The sequence below is a fragment of the Arachis ipaensis genome, chromosome B6, assembly GCF_059453495.1.
Source record: "Arachis ipaensis isolate K30076 ecotype BB chromosome B6, ASM5945349v1, whole genome shotgun sequence".
NCBI classification, from domain to species: Eukaryota; Viridiplantae; Streptophyta; class Magnoliopsida; order Fabales; family Fabaceae; genus Arachis; species Arachis ipaensis.
The window spans coordinates 140,888,936-140,912,182 of NC_142441.1; the positions used below are offsets into that span (position 1 = coordinate 140,888,936).

General features: G+C 39.0%; 2 protein-coding genes across 3 annotated transcripts; one reads left to right on the plus strand and one right to left on the minus strand.

Moving 5' to 3' along the window:
* Positions 1-2,895: 2,895 nt before the first annotated feature.
* Positions 2,896-4,254, minus strand: LOC107647590 (uncharacterized). The gene has a single exon (XM_016351658.1). It carries the CDS (start codon positions 4,252-4,254, stop codon positions 2,896-2,898), a length of 1,359 nt encoding a protein of 452 aa, XP_016207144.1.
* A 14,595-nt stretch (positions 4,255-18,849) lies between these two features.
* AUG1 (HAUS augmin-like complex subunit) lies at positions 18,850-22,740 on the plus strand. 2 transcript variants are annotated; one of them, XM_016307119.3, is made up of 6 exons: positions 18,850-19,310; positions 20,234-20,366; positions 20,466-20,600; positions 20,747-20,870; positions 21,806-21,943; positions 22,400-22,740. In XM_016307119.3, the coding sequence occupies exons 1-6, from the start codon at positions 19,061-19,063 to the stop codon at positions 22,505-22,507; spliced, it is 888 nt and encodes a 295-aa protein (XP_016162605.2). In that variant the 5' UTR covers positions 18,850-19,060; the 3' UTR covers positions 22,508-22,740. The 2 variants fall into 2 exon arrangements, with proteins under 2 accessions (XP_016162605.2, XP_088347382.1); XM_088491256.1 differs by having other exon boundaries at positions 18,863-19,310; positions 20,234-20,362; positions 20,477-20,600.
* The last annotated feature ends 507 nt before the right edge of the window (positions 22,741-23,247 follow it).

Genomic DNA, 23,247 nt, shown 5'->3' on the forward strand with positions numbered 1-23,247 from the left:
ATCCAGTCCCCACCTATCGAAAGGCCAGCTTACCTCTATGGTATGGAGCTCCTCGGCCGGGGTCTCTGAGAGGGTGGCGTGCTTTTGACAATTATCACATGTTTTGACTTTTGTGATGCAGTCTCATTTTATCGTCGGCCAATAGTATCCTGTTCGCAAGATCTTTGCTGCTAATGCTCGGCCGCCGATGTGGTTTCCACAGACTCCTTCATGCGTTTCAGCCATAACCTCCTCGCATTCCTCTCTGCTGATGCACTTGAGTAGTGGTTGTGAATGTCCTCGCCTGTATAGGGTGTTTCCGAGCACTGTATAGAAGCTTGCTCTTCTTCGGAAGAGCGGGAAGTTCGGTTCGTCATTTGGTATAGTGCCTGTGTTTATGTAATTGAGAAAAGGTGTTCGCCAATCTGGGACCTGTGTTATACTCAAAATTGTACCCTGCTCAAAACTCAGTTTGTCAAGTGTTAGCTGGGACAGTGCCGATGTGTTTTCGGCTTGCCGAGTCGTGGCCAACTTAGATAACACATCAGCCCTGGTGTTTTGTTCTCGATTTACATGAATAATATCGAATTCTTTAAATTTTGAAATTAGATCCTTTGTTATGAGCCAATATTTCTCTAACAAAGGATCTTTTACCTGGAATTCGCCCTTTATTTGATGTACCACTAACGAAGAGTCGCAGTAGGCTGTTATTCGAGGTATCTGTAGTTGTAGGGTGAGCTTTAGTCCAGCAAGTAGGGCCTCATATTCTGCCTGATTGTTGCTTGCGTTGAAGCAGAACTGTAGTGACTGTTCGGCCACCACTTTGTCTCCTTCTTTTAGTAGTATCCCTGCCCCACTGCCTTCTTTGTTTGACGCTCCATCCACATGTATGCTCCAACTGGCCTCTGTATTATGTGTGTCATTAGTCATCTCCGATATAAAGTCGGCTAGCACCTGTGACTTCAGTGTTTTCCTTGATTCGTACTGGATGTCAAACTCGGAGAGCTCGACCGACCATTTTATCAATCTGCCGGCGAGCTCGGGTCTGGTTAATATCTGCCTTAGCGGTTGGTCTGTTCGTACTATGATTGTGTGGCTCTGAAAATAGTGCCGCAGTCTTCTTGCTGTGGTAATTAGTGCTAGCGCCAGTTGTTCTATCTTCGGGTACCTTGTTTCTGCTGGCTGTAGCACCCTACTGATGAAGTATACTGGGTTTTACTTTCTTCCTGTTTCTGTTACTAAAACCGAGCTTATAGCATGGTTAGATACTGATAGGTATAAGTACAGTGGGTTACCTGTCTCTGGTCTTTGGAGGATTGGTGGTGATGTCAAGTGTTGTTTAAGTTCGGTAAAAGCATTTTCGCATTCGTCTGTCCAGTTGAACTTCCTGCCTTTAGAGAATGTCTGGAAAAAGTGATAAGATCGGTTTGCCACTGCAGGTAGAAAACGTGACAGGGCAGCTATTCGTCCTGCAAGTTGCTGGACTTCCTTTACCATTTTTGGGCTTGTCATGTTCAGTATGGCCTTGCACTTTTCTGGGTTGGCCTCGATGCCTCGAGATGTTAACATGAATCCCAGGAACTTCCCTCCTTGTACTCCGAACGCACATTTGTCTGGATTGAATCTCATGTTATATGTTCGGAGTTGTCTGAAGATTTCTGCTAAGTCGTCGCAGTGTGACCTCTGCATAGGTGTTTTTGCTACCATGTCATCTACATAGACCTCCATATTGCGTCCTATCTGTTGTTGGAATACCTTGTCCATTAGCCTTTGATATGTCGCACCTGCATTCTTTAGACCGAAGGGCATTACCTTGTAACAAAAATTCCCATGTTCTGTTATAAAAGCTGTTTTGCTTTGGTCTTCTGGGTGCATTAGAATCTGGTTATAGCCAGAGTATGCATCCATAAAACTCAAAGCTTTGAAACCAGAGGCGTTATCAACTAATTTATCAATGCAAGGCAGTGGATATGCATCTTTAGGGCAAGCTTTATTTAAGTTTGTAAAGTCGACGCACATGCGCCATTTACCTGAGCTCTTCCTTACCATTACCACGTTGGACAACCATGTGGTGAAGCGAATTTCTCTGATGAAGCCTGCATTGATGAGCTTCTGGGTTTCTTCGAGTGCTGCTTGTTTTTTCTCTTCTCCGAGGTTCCTTTTCTTCTGTGCAACTGGTCGGATTGTTTTGTCGATTGCTAGCTTGTGGCAGATGACTTCTGGGTTGATTCCGGGCATGTCATCTGGTGTCCATGCAAAAAGGTCGGCATTCTGACGCAGTATGTGAATGAGTTTTGCTCGGTCTGCCCCTTCTAATGCTTCTCCAACATATGTGCATTGTTTGTCATCTGATGTCAGTGTTACTTGTTGAAGATTGTCCATTGGCCGAGGTCTTTCGCCGAGGTCTTCCCTTGGGTTCGAGATCGGCTAGTGTCGCTGTGTTGGCAGACGTGTGGATTGCTTGAACTTGGGGCCGAGCTTCCTGTTTTGTTTGTACTGATTTTAGACCAGCGTTATAGCATTGCCGAGCTTCTTGATGGTCGGCATACACCGTAGCTATCTTGTTTTCCTGCACTGGAAACTTGACACACAGATGTAATGTGGAAACCACTGCCCTGAATATATTCAGGGCGGGTCTCCCAAGTATAATATTGTAAGGGCTGTAACAGTTTACTATTAGGTATTGAATATCAATCGACTTTGACATAGGGATTTCTCCCATTGTGGTCTTTAGCCATATGTGTCCCATGATGGGGACTCTCTCTCCGGAGAACCCAATTAGCTCTCCGGAGGAGGGTTGTATCAATTTTTCTGATAATTTCATTTTTGTAAAAGTAGAGTAAAATAAAACATTAGCACTACTACCTGGATCTAACAATGTTTTTCTTACCAACAATTCTCCGACCTGGATTGAAATTACCACGGGATCGTCGAGGTTAGGGCTTGCCGATTTGAAGTCTGCTTGGTTGAAGGATATTGTGACATCTGGTTCTTTGTCCTTCTTTGGTTGTATAGTTCCTTCGATTGCCAGCATCGCTCTATAGCTTCGTTTCCTGGCCGAGCTTGTTTCTCCTCCGCCTGCGAATCCCCTGATATGTGGTTAATGACTCCTCTTGGTGGATCAGGAGTCGTCCTCTCTTTTTTGTCGCTGGGCATTGCTTGCTTATGCTCTACCCTGTCCGAGTTTCCTACTCTGCCCTTCCGGGTTTCGATATATTTGTCCAGGAGCCCTTGGCGTGCTAACCTTTCCAGGAGGTCCTTCGCGACGATGCAGTCGTCCGTAGTGTGACCGAACTTCCGGTGGAAGGCACAATGCTTTGTCTTGTCCACGAACCTTTGATCCTGGTAGTTTCCTGCTCGGGCTGGTGGCTTTATGATTTTGGCGTTGAAGATCTCTCTGATGATGTTTTCTCTTCTGGTATTGAATCTGGTGTATGTGTTGTACTTTGATGCGGGCTTGGGAGGTTTCTTAGTGTCCCTGTTGCCTGGCGATCTGAGAGTTCTTTCTTCATCTCTCCGATGTGGTTGTTTGTCCGACTTTTGGGCTTCTCGGAGTTCTTCGATCTCCATTTGACCTGCCGCCCTTTCTCGGAATTCCTCTAGCGTCTTCAGCTTTGTTATGGCAATGGTCTCCCGAAATTTGCCAGGCCTTAGGCCGGCCTTGAGAGCGTGCAGGTGAACGGCCGGGTCCAAGTCTTGGATCTCCATAGTGGCGTCAGCGAATCTGGTCATGTAGTCTTTCAGGCTCTCGTGCTGACCTTGTTTGATGGTGCCGAGATAGTCCGAGCCATGTACGTAGATTCTTGATGCAGTGAAATAATCATTGAATGATCTGGCGAGGTCTTCGAAGGAGGAAATCGAACCTGCAGAAAGTTTAGAAAACCAAAGTAACGCAGCACCATCTAGGTATGTGGGGAATGCTCGGCAGAGAACGGGCTCATTGTTAGGGCCATTGAAGAACATCATTGATTGGAACTTCTTCACGTGGGCTCGGGGGTCGCCGAAACCCTTGTATGGCTCTAGTGCGGTGGGCAGTATAAAATTTTTTGGCATCTGGTAATTTGTGATCTCCTCGGAGAAAGGGTTGTCGAGGGTGAGCTTTTCCTTTGGCGGGATGATGTTTAATGGGTCTGTAGTGCCTTGAGCCGAGCTTTTGGAGGTTTCTCCATTGTTCTGTGTAGACAGCTCGGCTATCCTTCGTACTTCCGCCTGAAGCTCGGCGATTTGAGCCAGGAGGTCGTCCTGTGAGAGTTGTGAATTTTCCTTGTCAGCCATGTTCGAGGATCGAGAATCCTGCAAAATAGAGTAGAAGACTAAACGAAGGAAAAAGTGGGGTTAGATGTATTCGGCCCCACGGTGGGCGCCAATTGGTTCGTCCGAACACTAGGGAGGCCGAGCTTAAGCGCTTCCGAGCAAATCGCCGATGAAGGGGAAGAGCTTTACGTCGGCCAAAATCAAACACCGTGGCAGGAATACCTGCACAAGATACTCCGACGCTCAAGTCAGTAATGATTTTGAGTGAATGGGTTTAGAGTAAAAAGTAAAAGACTAAAAGTGATAGAACCTGAGACCTAGCCGAGCATATTAGCTAGGTTTTATAGGAGTTGGTTTTTACCCGTTAGTGGATAAGTCCTAGTTTGTAGGTTGGTTATGATGTTCTGTTTTGGTGCTATAAACCAGCTGAGCACGTTTTCTTATTTTCAGTTGGGTGATGCTGCTTCGGTCCTTAATACGGGACCGAGCTTTATTATGCACGTGTCTTTTTATTCGAATGGGTGAGGCCGAGCTTATCTGCTCTTGTTCCGAGCTTGTTTAATGTGACGCCAGCCTCAGATATTTTCTTGTTTAATTGCTAACATTGTTGAAGTCAATCATTACATGTTCTCTTTAAAAAATAATGAGATGATACCTATGTGTACTTATACATTTATAGTTTGTAATATTAATTACTTGATAAAACAACTTTTTTAATATTAATGAACCATATACCATCCTATTCCGCACAAAAAACATGTTTGAGTATTAAGGTTAAATAATGTCTTTTTTATCGAGTATTAGCAGTCCGTCCGTGCGATGCGCAGAAAATGGTGAAACAGTGATTAATCTCAATATATATAAATGAGAAGAAAATATGATCATGGCAAAATAATTATAATATTAAAAAGGTATACATTGTTGTTCCTGAAATGAAGATATTAAAAGTATCTCTTAAATAAGTTGATAACGAGAATATTTGCGGTGCTAATATGCAACTATTTGTGTGTGTAATTATTATAATATATTTTAATTAAATTTAAATGTGTTTTATTATGTGATAATAAATTATGAATAAATATTATTTATCTATATTTGTGAAAATTTTGTTTGAAAATTATTATTTATCAATTTACTAATATATCTTTTGATCCTCTTGTGGAACAGCAAAATTTTTATCCAAGACTTTGTTAATACAGGACCCAAAAAAAAAATGCCAATAATATTTTTATGTAAGTAACAATTTCATGTCCAAATAAAAAATGTATGTAACAATTTGCACACATCAGCTTTGGTGGTGAAATTCTCTATAGTCTTTTTTGTCACCGAGTTATCTTCACTACTTTGCCAATTACCATCTCATAGACAATTTTGTTTTCGTGCTGGCCTCTTGTTTGGGAAATTAAATTAATCCTAAAACTAAAGTGATACAATTTTGTGTGTCTGCATAAAAGATTATGTGGCAAGTCACTTACTACAAAAAAAAGGAATTTTTTATTTAAATAAATAAAATAAATGTAATAATTATCAAAATAAATAATTTTAAAAGTATTTACTGATTTAAATTTTTTAGTCTTATCTTGTTTACACGATAAACGAGATGACATTTTATGTATCTCCTTTACAATGTAAACGAGATAAGACACATCAGTGTCTTATTTAAAAAATTTCGTGTTGTCTATCTCGTTTACACTGTAAACGAGATACATGAATTGTTCATCTCATTTACAGATATATAGTAGACAACCACATCAGCTATAAAAGGATGTGTAACCTTTGGTATTCTTCACAAACTTTTTCTATCTAGTATTTCTCACGAATACAGGGCATCAATGGCCAGTAATAATCCATACATAGTTGTGCTTGTTTATCCCAATTGTCATATGAGAAATGGCGACAACAAGGTGACATTTGAGTGTGAGGATCCGATATTGTTTCGCACTCAGCGTGTGAATACGTTGCCGGATTTGAAGAGTTTGATATTGAGCAAGCTCGGTGGTACAGAAATGAGAAAAATCAGAAGGGTGACGTATAAGTTGCTGGCACCCATGGGTAACGGAGTCTTCCGGTTTCAACTATTCCGACTTCAAGGGGACGAGCATGTGCGACTGATGTTCGACATCCATGGGAGGATCATGGTGGAGCAGGTAATGGAGCTTTCCGTAGAGATAGGACACAGTGGTGGTGGGAGTTCCGTTTCAACTATTCCCTCGGCTGTTATAATCGTTACGGATATTCAGGGCTGTGTCAGCTTAACTTTTAATAGGATTGGAATGGGCTAATTAACTAAAGCACATATACTTTCTCCATAATAGATAGAGGGCTTTGTCGAGCTTCTTTCCGGGCTTGATGAAGTAGCTTGCGGATTGGTCTTCATTGCAGCTTTCTCCTCTTTCTTTTTCACAGCTGCCCATGAGTGAAAAGCAACGAGCGTCTAAAGACCGAGCACTATCGCCCAGATCCTAAAGCCTTCTTATCTTGAGTAGTGGGGAAAAAGCTGTTGGAGGAATAATAGCATTTGAAATGGAATCATCATAACACTCGACCTATGTACAGGACGACCGACCTCTCGCACCACCACCCATTCATGTCGCCATTCCAATGGATGAGGCAAACGAGGGCAAGGAGGAGTCGGATGAGGATTACGTGGCGGACAGTGCAGACAGCAACTCGTTCGATGGTGGGGATGAGGATGAGTGTGTTCCGGAGACACCTATCCAGACTGTGGCTGGTGCGGTATTTATAACCATAGACTAACCGGCAAGTGCACCGGATCGTACCAAGTAATACCTTACGTGAGTAAGGGTCGATCCCACGATGATTGATGGATTAAGCAACAATAGTGTTTGATAGGCTTAGTTAGACAAACAGAAAATAGTGTTTGGAAGTTCAAAAGCATTAACAATAAATTTAGAATATTAAAGATAGGCAGATAAATAAGTTGGGAATAAAATATTGAGAAGGCAGTTAAGGCTTCAGAGTTATCTATTTTTCCGGATTTACTTTTCTTACTAACTATTTTAATCATGTAAGATTTAATTCATGGCAAACTATTTGTGACTAGACCCTAATTCCTTAGACCTTTCTAGTCTCCTCTAAAATTCATCAACTGTCAATTCCTTGGTCAATTAATTCCAATTAGAGGGTGATGATCAAATTCTAGTTCATATGCCACAAGAATCCTAATTATCCAAAAATAAAGGGATTATATGTCACGTATCCCGTTAAATACAAACAATTAGAAATTCAGGATAATATGTTTTCAAGCTATTGTTCAAGTAAAGAGCTTTTCCAAGTTATACAAGAACTCAATTAGAACATGGGTCATACTTCTGTTCCACCCAAATTCATAGAATAAAGAACGAAAATAATTATTGAAATATAAATAAAAAACATGAATTAAAATAGAAAAATAATAATATCAATCCATACAATAGACATAACTCCTAACCTTAACAATTGAGGATTAGTTGCTCATGGTTCGGAGTGAAAAATAAGGATTGTAAATTGGAATAGGAATAATGTTCCCGTCTTCGAATCACCCTGTTGGCATTCCTTTTATAACTAATCCTAATAAATTTAAAATCTAATTTTTAAAATTAAAAATAAAAATAATATCTTTTCCTAATTTAAGATTTGAATTTAAATTTGAATTAATTAACAAGTCTTCAGTTGATGGGTGGAGACCACATGTTTTGTCCATTCTGCAGCTTTTAATCTGTGTTTTTTGGGTTGAAAACTGAGTTAAAATAGCCCAGAAATCGCTCCAGCGTTTTTCTGCGTTTTTCCTGCACGTGGCGCATGTCACGCGTACGCGTCAGCCACGCGTACGCGTCGATGGTTTTCTTCGCGTGTCACGCGTACGCGTCGCTGAGTAAATCTTCAAATCACGCGTACGCGTCGCTCCTCGCTACCATCTCATTTGATTCTTGTGCTGCAGAAACTCCATCAAATTCCACCAAATGCTACCTAAAATAAACAAAATTACAAAAGACTCAAAGTAGCATCCATATTGGCTAAAAGATAATTAATTCTTTATTAAACTCAACAAATTAGATGCAAATTCACTAGTAAAATATAGGAAAGATGCTCACGCATCACAACATCAAACTTGAACTGTTGCTTGTCCTCAAGCAACCAAAATTAATATAGGCTTAGGATGTGAATTTGCATGAGAATGAGAGTTCGATTAAGCTCATGTCTCTTCTTATAGTGGGGTTTACAATTGCAATCCTGAATAGTTTTGGCATCTCACTTTATCCTTTGAAGTTCAGAATGATTGACATCCATAGGAACTCAGATTTCAGATAGTGTTATTGATTCTCCTAGTTCAGTATGTTGATTCTTGAACAAAACTACTTTATGAGTCTTGGCCGTGACCCTAAGCATTTTGTTTTCCAGTATTACCACCGGATACATATATGCCACAAACACATAACTGGGTGAACTTTTTCAGATTGTGACTCAGCTTTGCTAGAGTCCCCAGTTAGAGGTGCCCAGAGTTCTTAAGCACACTCGTTTTGCTTTGGACCACGACTTTAACCGCTCAGTCTCAAGCTTTTCACTTGACACCTTCACGCCACAAGCACATGGTTAGGGACAACTTGATTTAGCCGCTTAGGCCAGGATTTTATTCCTTTGGGCCCTCCTCTCCATTAATGCTCAAAGCCTTGGATCCTTTTTACCCTTTGCCTTTTAGTTTAAAGAGTTATTGGCTTTTTCTGCTTGTTTTTTCTTCTTTTTTTTTTTGCCATTTTTTTTGCAAGCTTGTGTTTTTTCACTGCTTTTTCTTGCTTCAAGAATCAATTTTATGATTTTTTAGATTATCAATAACATTTCTCTTTTTCATCATTCTTTCAAGAGCCAATAATTTTAACATTCATAAACTTCACTATAAAAATATGCACTGTTCAAACATTCATTTAGAAAAAAAGTATTACTACCACATCTAAGTAAATAAGACTACTCTTAAAATTAACTCAATTTCTCATGCAATACATCACTTCTGTATTTTTTATTTGAATTCAAGCTCAGTGAGTAATACATGAGACATCTTTTCAGAATTAAATCAATTAAGAGAAAACTAAACTAGACCTAGGATTCTAACTAATCAATGATCATGCAACAAACAAAGTAGAAACAGCAGAAAACCGGAACATAATATAGAAAAAGAGGGGAGGAATAAAGAGTGAAAGGAGTTTAACCACCTTAGTTATCCTAACAGTCGTTTTATTCTTTAGGTTAGTTGTGCTCCTCTGTGAAGATGATTCGCCTCCCTTTTGGTGCCATAGGAATAAACAGAAAACCCTTAAGTGAAGCGTCAACACCAAACTTAAAGGTTTGCTTGTCCTCAAGCAAAGAAGAACTGAAAATAAAAAGAGACAAGTATTAATATGAAAGAAAAAGGAAAGGATAAAAGAACAAGAGAGAATTAGGATTGGGAGAAGGAGAAAGAAAATTAAAACTGGGCGGCGAAGGCGACGCATGCGCGTACGGCACGCGTACGCGTGGGTCGCGGAACTTCCTTGATGACGCGTCAGCGTCAGGCACGCGTCCGCGTGCCCTGGGTTTTGCGCAATTCGCTCGAAGCCAGCCGCGCGCACGCGTAACTCTCTGTTTGCGTGGCTATGGAACCAATATTGGCATACGACGCGTTCGTGTCATGCACGCGCACGCGTGGATGGCTGATTGGTCAAATGACGCGCACACATCAGGGACGCATACGCATGGGCAATTTTGTGCTTTTAGCACACTTCCAGCCCCAAGCCAGCATAACTCTCTGCCCAAACACCTTTTACGCCGATTGCGAGGTCACGCGTACGCGTCGATGACGCGGACGCGTGGAGTGCCAAAATCATGAGTGACGCGTACGCGTGGGATACGCGTACGCGTGGGTTTGTTTGTGCTAGAGGCATCATTTTCGCATCATTCCCATGCAACTCTTTGTTCAAAGTTATTTTTCACGCACACATGACTGACGCGTACGCGTCAGCGACGCTTGCGCGTCGTGTGCTCTTTTTTTTTGTTTTTTGTTTTTTATAGCTTGAGGTGTTCGGTTCCTATGATAAAATAGCTGCATGATCAGTAAAATAGTAAAAACTCAATATAACTTAAATAAGTAAGAAAACTACTACTACAAAAAATAACTAAGGATACGAAATTATCGGGTTGCTTCCCGACAAGCGCTTCTTTAACGTCACTAGCTTGACACTTGATTATTGAAGTTTCTTCCTCTTCTTCCAGTTGGTTAAAAGAAATGTCTCCAAGGGGAGAGAGGTGAAAATTAGTGCCCCTTGATATAAATTCCTCCTAACAAGCTTTCTTTTATTGTGATTAGCTTGATTCACCTTGCTTGTTGGGGTAGAGGTTGGATTGCTTTTTGCTGACCTTTTCTTCTTCATAGATATTTTCTTCTGTTTTATTGTCACAATTCTCTTTTTAGTGCTTCCCTTGGTTATCTTCACATCTTTGATTTCAACATGTGGGTGTTGTGTGATGGTTAGAGTGTACCCTTCATCAAGAACTTCTTGAATTGGTGGTTCAATAAACTCACCCTCCATGCCACTCTCTGCTTCATTGGAGTGTAGATTTCCATAATTGTTTTCATCCCTTGCAACCTTCTTTGTTTGTGCATCTTCCTTCTTTGTTGGTGCATCAACCTCCTTTATTTTTACATCTTCCTTTTCTTCTATATGTGAGGGTGGAAAATCCTCTAATTCACTGGAGTATAAACTCCTTTGATTGATTTCCTCACTTTCTTCCATAGGATCCTGCATTATATCTCTTGGGAAGAAATTTGCTTGTTCCTCTTCCTGGGACTTGATAATCGACTGCACATGTTTCTCTACATTTTTGACACTCGTCTTTATATCATGTAAGAATTCTTTCATGAGAAGCTCAATATCTGATGGTATTTGAGATTAATAGGGAGATGGTGGCTCTTGATATGAATAAGAAGGAAGTGATGGTTCTTGATAAGAGTAAAAAGATGATGGTTCTTGATATGGATAGAGAGGTGGTCGTTCTTGGTATGGATATGGAGATGGTGGTTCTTGATAGTTAGAACATGGAGCACTGAAGTTTCTTTGGTTTTGACTTTGTCAACCAAAATTTGGGTAGTTCTTCCATCCACAATAATATGAGTCACTACTCGGGTGTGAGTAGTAACCCATATGATCTCTCTCCATCATTTTTCCTTAGCACAAAATACCAAACAGAATTAAACGCACTATGTGGTAAACAGGAAAGCAAAGAAGAAATAACAAAATTCTAAAAATTAAAATAAAAAAAATTAAAATAAAACTAACTAGGAGACACCAAACTTAGTTTTAGAAATTAAGAAAAATTACTAGTATAAAATTATTATTAAATATTTTTTTAAAGACAAAAATAAAATAAAACTAATAAAATATAAAAAGATAAAAATTAATGAAAAGAAAAAAAATGAAAATAAAAGAAAATAAAAATAAAAAGAAAAAATAAATGAAAAACGAACAGTTTTGAAAACAAGAAAATAAAAATTAAAAATTAATAAAAAGAAAAGAAAAGGAATGCACGGAAAGAAAGAAAAAAAATAAAATCAAACCAAACGAAGACAGGGGGGGGGGTTATGAACGAAAAGGAAGAAAACAAGGAAAATTTTTTAATTTTTTTTTTGAAAAATAATAAAATAATATTTAAATAAAATTAAAATTAAAATGCCTAATCTAAACAATCAAATAACTAATAGTTGTTAATCATAGTCAATTTCCGACAACGGCGCTAAAAACTTAGGTAGCGTTTGGTGGAGAGACAGAGACGGAAAAACTGAGACTGAGAGACAGAAACTAAGAGACACGGATTGAAATAAATCTCAGTATTCTGTTTGGTGCAAAATGAGAGACAGGAATTAAAACAAGAATGAAACTCTAATTTAATTTGCACGAAGGGTAAAATTGGAATTAATTAATTGAAATGAAAGTATTTTAGGTATAAAATGTTATTAAAGTTTCAGTCTCCATCTCTAAAAATTTCAGTCCCCTGTGTCCCTACTTTTTGGAGGTACTGAAATACTGAAATTTTAGAGACAGAGACAGAAATTTTAGTACCAGTCTCTGAACTAACAAACACGATACTGAGTCTCAGTCTCTCAGTCTCTGTCTCAGTACCTCAAAACAAACGCTACCTTAGTGTGGTATTTATAATCACAGACTAACCGGCAAGTGCACTGGATCGTACCAAGTAATATCTTACGCGAGTAAGGGTCGATCCCACGAGAATTGATGGATTAAGCAACAATAGTGTTTGGTAGGCTTAGTTAGACAAATAGAAAATAGTGTTTGGAAGTTCAAAAGCATTAACAGTAAATTTAGAATATTAAAGATAGGTAGATAAATAAGTTGGGAATAAAATATTGAGAAGGCAATTAATACTTCAGAGTTATCTATTTTTTCGGATTTACTTTTCTTACTAACTATTTTAATCATGCAAGATTTAATTCATGGCAAACTATTTGTGACTAGACCCTAATTCCTTAGACCTTCCTAGTCTCCTCTAAAATTCATCAACTGTCAATTCCTTGGTCAATTAATTCCAATTAGAGGGTGACGATCAAATTCTAGTTCATATGCCACAAGAATCCTAATTATTCAAAAATAAAGGGATTATATGTCACGTATCCCGTTAAATACAAACAATTAGGAATTCAGGATAATATGTTTTCAAGCTATTGTTCAAGTAAAGAGATTTTCCAAGTTATACAAGAACTCAATTAGAACATGGATCATACTTCTGTTCCACCCAAATTCATAGAATAAAGAACGAAAATAATTATTGAAATATAAATCAAAACATAAATTAAAATAGAAAAATAATAATATCAATCCATACAATAGACAGAACTCCTAACCTTAACAATGGAGGATTAGTTGCTCATGGTTCGGAGTGAAAAATAAGGATTGTAAATTGGAATAGGAATAATGTTCCCGTCTTCGAATCACTCTGTTGGCATTCCTTTTATAACTAATCCTAATAAATTTAAAATCTAATTTTTAAAATTAAAAATAAAAATAATATCTTTTCCAAATTTAAGATTTGAATTTAAATTTGAATTAATTAACAAGTCTTCAGTTGATGGGTGGGGACCACATGTTTTGTCCATTCTACAACTTCTAATCTGTATTTTCTGAGCTGAAAACTGAGTTAAAACAGCACAGAAATCGCCCCAGCATTTTTCTGCGTTTCTTGCACGTGGCGCATGTCACGCGTACGCGTCAGTCACGCGTACGCGTCGCTGAGCAAATCTTCAAATCACGCGTCAGTCACGCGCACGCGTCGCCATGGAAAGTTCCAAATTCACGCGTACGCGTCGCTCCTCGCTACCATCTCCTTTGATTCTTGTGCTGCAGAAACTCTATCAAATTCTGCCAAATACTACCTAAAATAAACAAAATTGCAAAAGACTCAAAGTAGCATCCATATTGGCTAAAAGATAATTAATTCTTTATTAAACTCAATAAATTTGATGCAAATTCACTAGAAAAAGATAGGAAAGATGCTCACGCATCAGTGGCGCACCATGTCCGGACTCCACCTCACCCAATTCCGGCGCTATCGGTAGTGCCATCTCACTATCACAGTCTGGATCTGAACGCCATGCATGAGAGGACTCCGTTTTCTGACACTGATGAAGATGATTACAATCTAAACGGTGGTGTAGAGTTTCGGGTCGGCCACAGGTTTAGAAGCCGAGAGGTAGTGCTTCAGGGTGTGAAGAACTACAGTATTCGCAGGAGTGCGGAGTACCAGGTGATCGAATCGATCCGGTTAAAGTACCATGTGCAATACCGTCAAGCTGAGAATGGGTGTCAATGGAGCCTCCGTGTGGCCCTTTGGCAGAACCTCGAATACTGGTAAGCTCAACTTTACTTGTGCTTTTCAATACTTCTGTACTATATATTAAGTAGGTTTGAAACATGGCTAAAGCAATACTGTTTTGTTGTGTTCAGGGAGGTTCGGAGGGTTGGTAGTGTGCACAGTTGTCTAGTATCTACCATGTCTCAAAACCATCGTGAGTTAGATAGTAGTCTGATCTGCAAGGTCATCTTGCCGTTAATTCAGTCCAACCCTTCTATGAGCAATCCGATTTTGCAAGGTGCGGTCCAGGTAAGCTATCACTTCAAACCATTCTATAGAAAGGTGTGGATGGCCAAGCAAAAAGCAAGTGCACAGATATACGGGGATTGGGAAGAGTCGTACAATAAGGTGCCGAAGCTGCTTCAAGTACTGCAGAGTTGTTTTCCTGGTACCATATGTGACCTACGCGTCAAACTGTTCTATGATGGATACCTCCTGGTACGCGACTACAATATGTTCAACAAGGTATTTTGGGCTTTTCCGTCATGTGTCGAGGCCTTCAAGCATTGCGAGCCCTTTGTATCTGTAGACGGCACGCATCTGTATGGTAGGTACGGTGGAGTGTTGCTTATTACGGTGGCACAAGATGGGAATAATAACATCCTGCGTATTGCTTTTGCCATTGTGGAGTCCGAGAGCACCGAGTCATGATCGTTCTTCCTTACTAATCTGAGATGCCACGTTACCCCACAGGACGGCCTGCTGGTTATCTCCGACAGATCTCAGGCCATCAAGGCCGCGCTAAGCTCCAATGATAGTGGTTGGCATCCCCCAAGAGCCTTCCATGCTTACTGCATCAGACACATGGCTGCGAATTTTATGACTCGGTTCAAGTCAGCTTAGGGCAACAGATACCTCATTAACGCTGCTTACAGTCCAAGTAAGGCTGGGTACGAGTGGTACATGGATGCTTTGAGAGGAGTCTCCCCGTCGATGGTGGACTGGGCGGGTCATTTCAGGAAGGAGATTTGGCTACAACATTGCAACAGCGGGCGGCGGTTTGGTCACATGACCACAAATCTGTCCGAGTGTATCAATGCAGTGTTGAAGGGGACCCGATACTTGCTGATTTCTGCCATTGTGCGCATCACGTACTAAACATTGCAGAAGTTTTTTGTGACGAAGGGCAGGGAGGCACAGTCACAGCTGGTGGCTGGATGCCGCTTCTCCCAAAGACTCTTGGCCGCCATTGAGAAGAACAGAGAAGGGATACCAAAGATGCATCTCACTCATTGTAATATGCAGGCCTTTGTGTTTATTATGGAGGAGCTAAAGCCGTTCGAAGGATGGGGGGAGGTTCCTTCCGTGTTCGGCTATCGGACGGTACGTGTGATTGTGGCTTATTCCAATCTCTCCACTATCCGTGCCGCCACGCACTAGCCGAGTGCGCCGCCGCTAGCATTGAGTGGGCCCCATATGTGCATCCAGTGTACAAATAGGAAGCTGTGTTCAAGGTGTATGAGATAGAGTTTTCCCCTATCCCTGACGAGTCGTTGTGGGCGGAGTGGCATGGGACGATGCTGCGTCCTAATCCAGTCATGCGTCGGAAGGCGACTGGAAGGCTCGTGTCCACCAGATTCCAGAATGATATGGATGAGAACGAGCGACATGAGAAGCGGTGTGGCTGGACGTCGGGGGGCAACTCGGAAGGGTGAGATCGTCTCTCGGCTGGCTGGCAGTGGGTTGGACGTCGGGGGATAACTCTACGAGCCTCGGGTCCTCCAAAACCTCCTGCCCCGATAGATGCCGCACACGGCAAGCCTCACGCCACCAATCATAGTATCATCTGTTCGGCCTGGTGTCAAACGTGTAAAGCACGGTGATCCTGCGACCGGGATCGAACCTCTGGGACCAACCATCGTACCACTGCTGGAGTCGCTCTGGCCACCAGACATCCTCACCACGGCCAATGATGGTCAGATACCTATCGTTCAATACATTAAGTAAATAAACTAGTATCACTATCAGAATAACAAACAACTACATTCATATAAATTTCAAAAAACTATCCAACATTCATACCTGTCAAGATTCACTGGAGTGCCTGGCACCTGCTGCTCCCCATTGAACTGCCGTTTCACCCGATCAACGTGGTAAAACCGGACAATGTTGAAGCAGACCAGCGGGACGGCTGACAACCAGGTCCCCCACTCCTCCTCCTCACGGAACCAGTGCAGGCACAGAGCCTGCATCACAGGTTCATCGTAGACTCTCCATGCAAACTGAATAAAAAATATCTCCGACATCAGTAACCATATGCTATCTATCTAACTGTCGAAAATATAACGTACGACAACACAACAAGTATTTAAAATCACAATATATTTTATTTCATGACTAACCTCATCGAATCGTAACTGGTCGATCGAAACCCTCCAATGCAGGACCCTGGCCTAATGCTGATCCCTACTCTACTACTGCAATCCAACCAACCTGACAATAAAGGAAATATATACAATTCGTTAAGTAACAAACCATATGAATTGACAACAATATTTAATGCAAATACAAAAATAAACATTGGTTACCTCGCAGCCAGCGGATACTGGTAGATTCCTCTATCTGGTGGACACCACTGAGGAAATCTCTGATAAATCCAGCTCATCAACAGCGGAGTGCAACCGGCGATGTTCGTGATGCCCCGCTGTGCCGCCGAACAGAGTGACTGGTACGTCCAGGCCAGCACAGCCGAGCCCCAAGATAATGCCCTACACTCCCCGAAGTCCCGGAGAAGCGGTAGCCAACGTATGTGCACCAGGTTGTTAGACTTGTCTGTCATCAGATACCCTCCGATCAGTAACATAATATAGCACCTAGCGTACTGTCGGAGGATCTCCGGGTCGTCGGTCGGGGGGCATCTGGCGGACACGATCCCGCAACCACACTAGCTTCAGTGTGAAAGACTCCTTCCTCTGCGCAACCTACTGTGTCGCCACTGGAGGCTTGACACCAAGAAGCTGCTCCACCATAACCCACATCTCCATGCTGTACCACCTACCGAAGTCACGGAGGCACCCTCCAACGGGGTTGCCGTGTGCGTGTAGGCCTAGGTGGTACGTCACGTCCTGCAGGGTGATAGTGACCCCACCCCACGGGAGATGAAATGTGTGCGTCTCCGGACGCCATCGCTTCACGAGTGCCGAATCCAACCTTATCCAGATATGGGACGATGGCGTCTGGCGGAGGAAGGATATGGCTCACTCATCGGGGCAGTAGAAGGCGAGGCCTCTGAACAATAAAATAAAAATTCAGTCTTATAAAGAGATGATCATAAATTTATGCATATTATTGAATTCTTACTCTTTTTTTTGTGTGTTTAGATCAGCTTAACATATGATACAAAGCAAATATTTCTATCTAACTTACAGTTACTTCTAATTAAGAACATACTTCCATGTTTCTAGCCTACACATGTCTCTAAATTACATATGCCAGGATACCCTTCATAATTAGAATGTTATACATACTAACAACCTAGCACAAGAAAAAAAAAAGCTCCAAACCAACAATTAAGTTATAACAACCTTGCACAAGCAAATAGAGTTCTAAATTCCTTTTAGAGACCTATCACTAAACTATTTAACTACGTTCTTGTCAATTCAGGATTACCTTAACAATGGTCACATACTTAGATTAAACAAACAGAACGCAACTAACCTCGAAGTTGGCCGCCCCACCCCGGCGTAATGTGATGTGTCGTTCAGCCTGTTGATGTCTTTGTTGTTCCCTGCCTGGCGCGCGCCATCACCGTATCAGTCTAAAATAGGGTAAGAAAGGGACAAAAGAGGAGAGAAAGAGGTTGACTCAGTCAAAATGAGGCCCAGACTGCCGCTGTAAACAACTTCTATTTATAAATACAAACAGTGTAAACGAGACAGACATATTGCAGCTGACGTGTCATATCTCATTTACACTGTAAACGAAATACATAAAATATCATCTCGTTTATAGTGTAAACGAGATAAGACTAGAGAATTTAAATCGGTAAATATTTTTAAAATTATTTATTTTGGTAATTATTACATTTATTTTATTTATTTAAATAAAAAATCTCAAAAAAGGCACAAAAACTAACGTTGTATAATTTTTTTAATATTGAAAATATTTGTGGTGTAATTAAAATTTTGGAGAACTTCTTTGTGCAAGTAGCTTTAAAGACTAATTTAAAATTATATAAATATTTTAAAATAATTATCTAAATTAGTTTTTGAGATTTTATTAACCAATACTTTAATTTTTTAGATTTTAAAATATACAAAATAGTCTTTAATATTTATCAATATTAAATAGTACATTCTTCTTTTAATGTGATCGGTTTAATTAAAATAATTATTTTAAAATTTTTAAAATATTTTAAAAATTATTTTGAGAATTTTTTAAAAGTTATTTTTATTTTTTGAATTAAATTTGATAAAAATTATTGATAAAAATTATGTTGTCTATTAAAAATAAATATAAAAGATTATATTGTGTATTTTAAAATAACAAAAACAAAAGTGTTAGATTTTTAAATTTTAAAAGAATGATTTGAATAATTATTTAATATTTTAATAAAAATTATTATTTATACACTAAAATTAATAATTAAAATTAATTATTAATATATTTATATATAAATATATATGTGATAAAATATATTTATATTTTAACCTATATCTTATACTGATTTAATAGTTAATTTTAGTGTCCTTAAGACATAATCGTATTTTAATAGTGGGGAACAGGAACAAAGATTAATTCAAATTTCAATTTCAATTTCAATTTCAACCCACTATTTCCCCACCAGTGAGCGAGAGCATCCGATCAGGCCTTCCCGGCGACATCTACGCCTTTCTCTGACACCGCCGATCTTCAGCAACAAGCTGTGACGTCAATACAAATCCCAAAATCACCTCTCATTTTCGCACTCTCTCTCTCCCGGCTCGAATTACGAATGGCCGATCAGAATCCTGCGGTGCCAGAACCGAAGAGTGGCTCCGATGCGTCTTCTCGGATTGGGGAAGTGAGTGAGTGGCTGGCGAAGACATTCGAAGCCGCCGGCAAACCCGTCCCAGAGTTTGAGTACACGCCTCGCAGCGTCTCGCATTTGCATAGTCTCTTAACCGTCTCCAAAGCCAAAGACGAAGCTGCGCGTCTCGTCGCTCGCGATTTCCGCCAGAAGGCCTCTGAGTACCGATCCCAAGGTACGGTTCTAATTAACCGTGATTCAAGTTAATTCAAGTTAGTGAGACTCCTGCATCATGGAAGTTATAGATTTATTGTTGACTGGGGCCTCAATTCTCGCTTTACCAATTTCCTTTTTTAATTTTTAATTTTATCTTTTTTCTATTAGGGATTGATTACTGGAATTCCTAAGTCCAGATTTGATGAATTCTATTTTTCTATTCTTAATTATTATTATTTTCTTGGTTTGTGATCTGAGATGACGATGATGATGATTGTTTGAAGGACAATACTTTGATCAAGTTACTTATGCTCATTTTACATCAAATGATGGCATGTGCAGATTTTTGTTGAAATTAAATTATGTACCGATCTCAAGAAGAATTCAATACGTAACCGTTTGAGTTGAGAATCGGATAGAATGGATGCTAGGAATTTTTTTGAAGTTTACTACTTGATTAATCTTATGGTTTTGGATCTGGTTGTTGTTCATGGGTGATGAATGAGGTGTTTGCTAAATGTGGCTTCGCTGAATACTAAATTTCCAGGAATTTAGAGCTGGTTTGATTAATTTTCTGTTTTTGTTTTTGATTGATATGCTTTATTCATCTTCAAGATTTTATTAAAGGAATGCTGGTTCTATAGTTTCTTTTAAAAATAAATGAAATCGAGGTAGCATGCTTGTTCGTCTTGGTGATTGTAGCACTGTTCTTATCAATTGAAATATTGGAATGAGACCAGAAAACAAAACAAATCTAACATTTACTAATGTGGTATTGTCGTTGTAACTCTCAGGGTTAAAAATATTTTGGACAATTGATTGAAATTGATGAATTTAGGGTCTCTTGTTCATCATGGATAAGTGGTTTGGTAAATTTTGGCTGGGTTCTTAAAATTGCAGTGTTGTCCTGAACTTGATCTCTGTGTTGGTTTCATTGTGTAGCTGCTAGAATTAGAGAGATTTTGGAGAATGTGGGTTTGGCACAGGAGAGTTTGCCTTCAAATGTGGTTGCATCTGCACAAGTTCTTGCCAATGTGGCTAACTTGTTGAATATAAGGGACACTGAACTCAGTAGGTTGGTTTTGCTTTACCAAATCTTTTTTGGGATGGGAATTTTAATATTGTTTATTTCTATATTTTGCTTTGAAGTTTGAACCTTGAAGGCTGTATTTAGCTTTCTTGTAGCAATGGGTGATATTTCCTTGCGGAAAACTGGTGTTGAGGAGAAAAGGGCTAAAGTGCAGAAAGAGTCCAAGGTTCTCCTTGACTACACTAGAAAGGCTATAGCCAGACTTACATATCTAAAAAGGTAAGTTTTAAAATGAATTATGTTTCTGTGTGCTTCTTGCAAGCACAATTTCTTGGAAATGTAGATGTGAAACTGAGAAGTATGTTAATTTTTGTCAAAAATGTTCTTTCATTTTCTACTCAGTTTTACGAAATAAATTTTGGCAGAACTCTTGCCCAACTAGAAGATGAATTACCTCCATGTGAGGTTCAGATGGAAAACTGGAAGACAAACTTGCAAGTAATGGCTGCAAAAGAAAGACAATACATACAACAATGCGCCAATTACAAGGTAATGCTTCTTGTTTATGTCCTCAAAATTTAGTTTGTATTTATATTTTGGATGGAAAGCGATAGGATGAAGAACTAGCATGCAAGGGTTATAGTCAGTGATGAGGATAAGTAAGTAGATAAAATAGTATAGCCAAAGAGTTGTTGTTTTCTACTTCGCAGACAGGGAGTATAGAAGCAAACTACTGTCATTGGAGAAACTGTGAATTATCCACCTTTATAGTTTGCACCCATTAATCCATACAGTAGGACAGATATTTTGCTTGCATTCTAAACAACTTTCCTAAGACATAGAACATCATATGTTCTCAAGTTTTTTTCTTATTTATCTTGAAACCTCTAGATGAATTGATACTTTAAATGTTTGAAGATGTTGAAAGGTTTCATTTAAGAATCGTTTCAATATCTATCTTTGATTAACTAGCTTGATCAATAAGGACATATGGATCTTGTAGAATCAGCCTACCCAAAGTTTAAACTTGAATATTCTGTTCTGTTAAACAATAACAACCTTGCTCTGTTCCACTAGGTGAGACCAGTTTGATGGATTAGACTAGAGAATAGTATCCTACCATAAATCATGTTTATAGTATAAAGTTCTTTTATGCTTTCATCAGAAGTTTTTATTGGTATCAAGTTCGGGTCACCTATTTCCCAGCACACTACATTGAAGTCTAAATTGTTGGGGTGATAGAAGTTCCTGATAAAGGTTTAAAATTTTGGGATCTCTTGACGTTTTAAGGCTGGCGATTATAGATTTCATACATCATACCGTGCTTGCCATTTTCTTTATAGCAAATGGGGGTTTTCTGGAGCACTTTTTGTATAAAGACTCTAAAACTAGTAAATTGTAATCGTTGATTGCCTGTTAACGTTGTTGCCAATTGACATAGTTGTTATTTCGCTACATTCCTTAATTCTTCTGATCTTTTGCAGGCAGTTCTCAATCATGCAGGCTATACCCCAGAGATTAGCCACAGGGTGTTAGTTGAAATGGCTGAGCATAAAAAGGAGTTGGAGAAGAAAACTAAGCCCATCCTTGAGACACTAAGGAGCTACCAAGATTTGCCGCCGGTATTTGATATTTTACATTCTCTCCAGTTTTTGCTCGCGTGCTGAACTATATATATATTTGGGAATCCGTTTACTCTAAGAGGAAAACTTATCCGTTCACTGATAATTCTCTATCAACATTGAAATTTACGAATCCAACTGAGTTGATTATATTATCTTAATGATCAAATTTTCAAAAAGGTAGGACATCAATGGTTGTTTTTTTCTATTAGTCAACATTTACTTGTATTTTTAAAATAAAAATAAAATTTGTCAAAATAAAGAGGATGACGAAGCACCAAATTATTTTCAAACGTTATGAAATTTCATTCACATGATCTGTATGGTGGACTTTTAATTCAAAGTTTGGATGAATGAAATTTAATGTCAGTAAAGAGTTATTGAGTGGAATAAGTGTATAAAAAGTAACTATGTTTTGTCTATTCTAACATTTTATGGCTAATGGGAATTTTCCAGGATAAAGCTTTGGCTGCCTTGGCTATTGAGGATAAGAAAAGACAATATGCTGATGCGGAGAAATATCTTGAAGATGTATTGCAATCGGCTCTTGCCAATTCAGGGTGATATACTACCATCCATTTTTTAAATTTCGTTTTTTATTCTACTTTCGAAAATGTTTGCTTATTGAGTTGTTGTAGGCTTGTCTCTTGAGAATAGGCTAAAAGGTTATGCATTTCTAGGTTATGGCTTTGCTACTTGCTAGTAGTACACACAACCTAATTGTGAGATATTAGTGCTTGAGTATCTATTAAGTTCGACATTGATTGTCACAATGGTTGAATACTAATCTGCTTCCATCGAGTCCAGTGTGAAAATTCCAAATAAGTTAGATTTCAGCGGCAATTACGAATTCTCAGTAAGGTAAAGTTCACCGATAACTAGAGTTCTACAATTATCATTTGGGGTTACTTGTACAAATATGCTCACTAACTATTAATGCAAGTCTAATATAATAAGCTAGGAGTAGGAGTAACAGTCAATTTAGTCTCCCTATTTTCACACAATTACAATAACAAGTTTAATAGCTAATGTCAAGTACGAAGTTTTTTTTTTAATTAACATTCTTATATACTTTGGAATAAATAATTCATAAATGTTAAGGGTTAACATTTTTATTATTTGTCTTTTATTTTTTCTTAATTTATTAACTTATTGATCACAAAAAGAAGATCAATATATTCCTCAAAATAAATTTGATAACATTTAAAAATTCAAAAGATATTCTTTATAATTGTAAAAGTATCATACTAAGACAACTCAATAAAAGATAATTTTATATCTTTTAATAATATAAATTGTCTTAT

Bases quoted from the DNA above. Each gene is read 5' to 3' on its own strand.
- LOC107647590 (XM_016351658.1), bottom strand. From the start codon at position 4,254: ATGGCTGACAAGGAAAATTCACAACTCTCACAGGACGACCTCCTGGCT.
- AUG1 (XM_016307119.3), top strand. From the start codon at position 19,061: ATGGCCGATCAGAATCCTGCGGTGCCAGAACCGAAGAGTGGCTCCGAT. The intron at 19,311-20,233 runs GTACGGTTCTAA...TTCATTGTGTAG, and splicing joins CTCTGAGTACCGATCCCAAG to CTGCTAGAATTAGAGAGATT. The intron at 20,367-20,465 runs GTTGGTTTTGCT...GGCTGTATTTAG, and splicing joins AGGGACACTGAACTCAGTAG to CTTTCTTGTAGCAATGGGTG.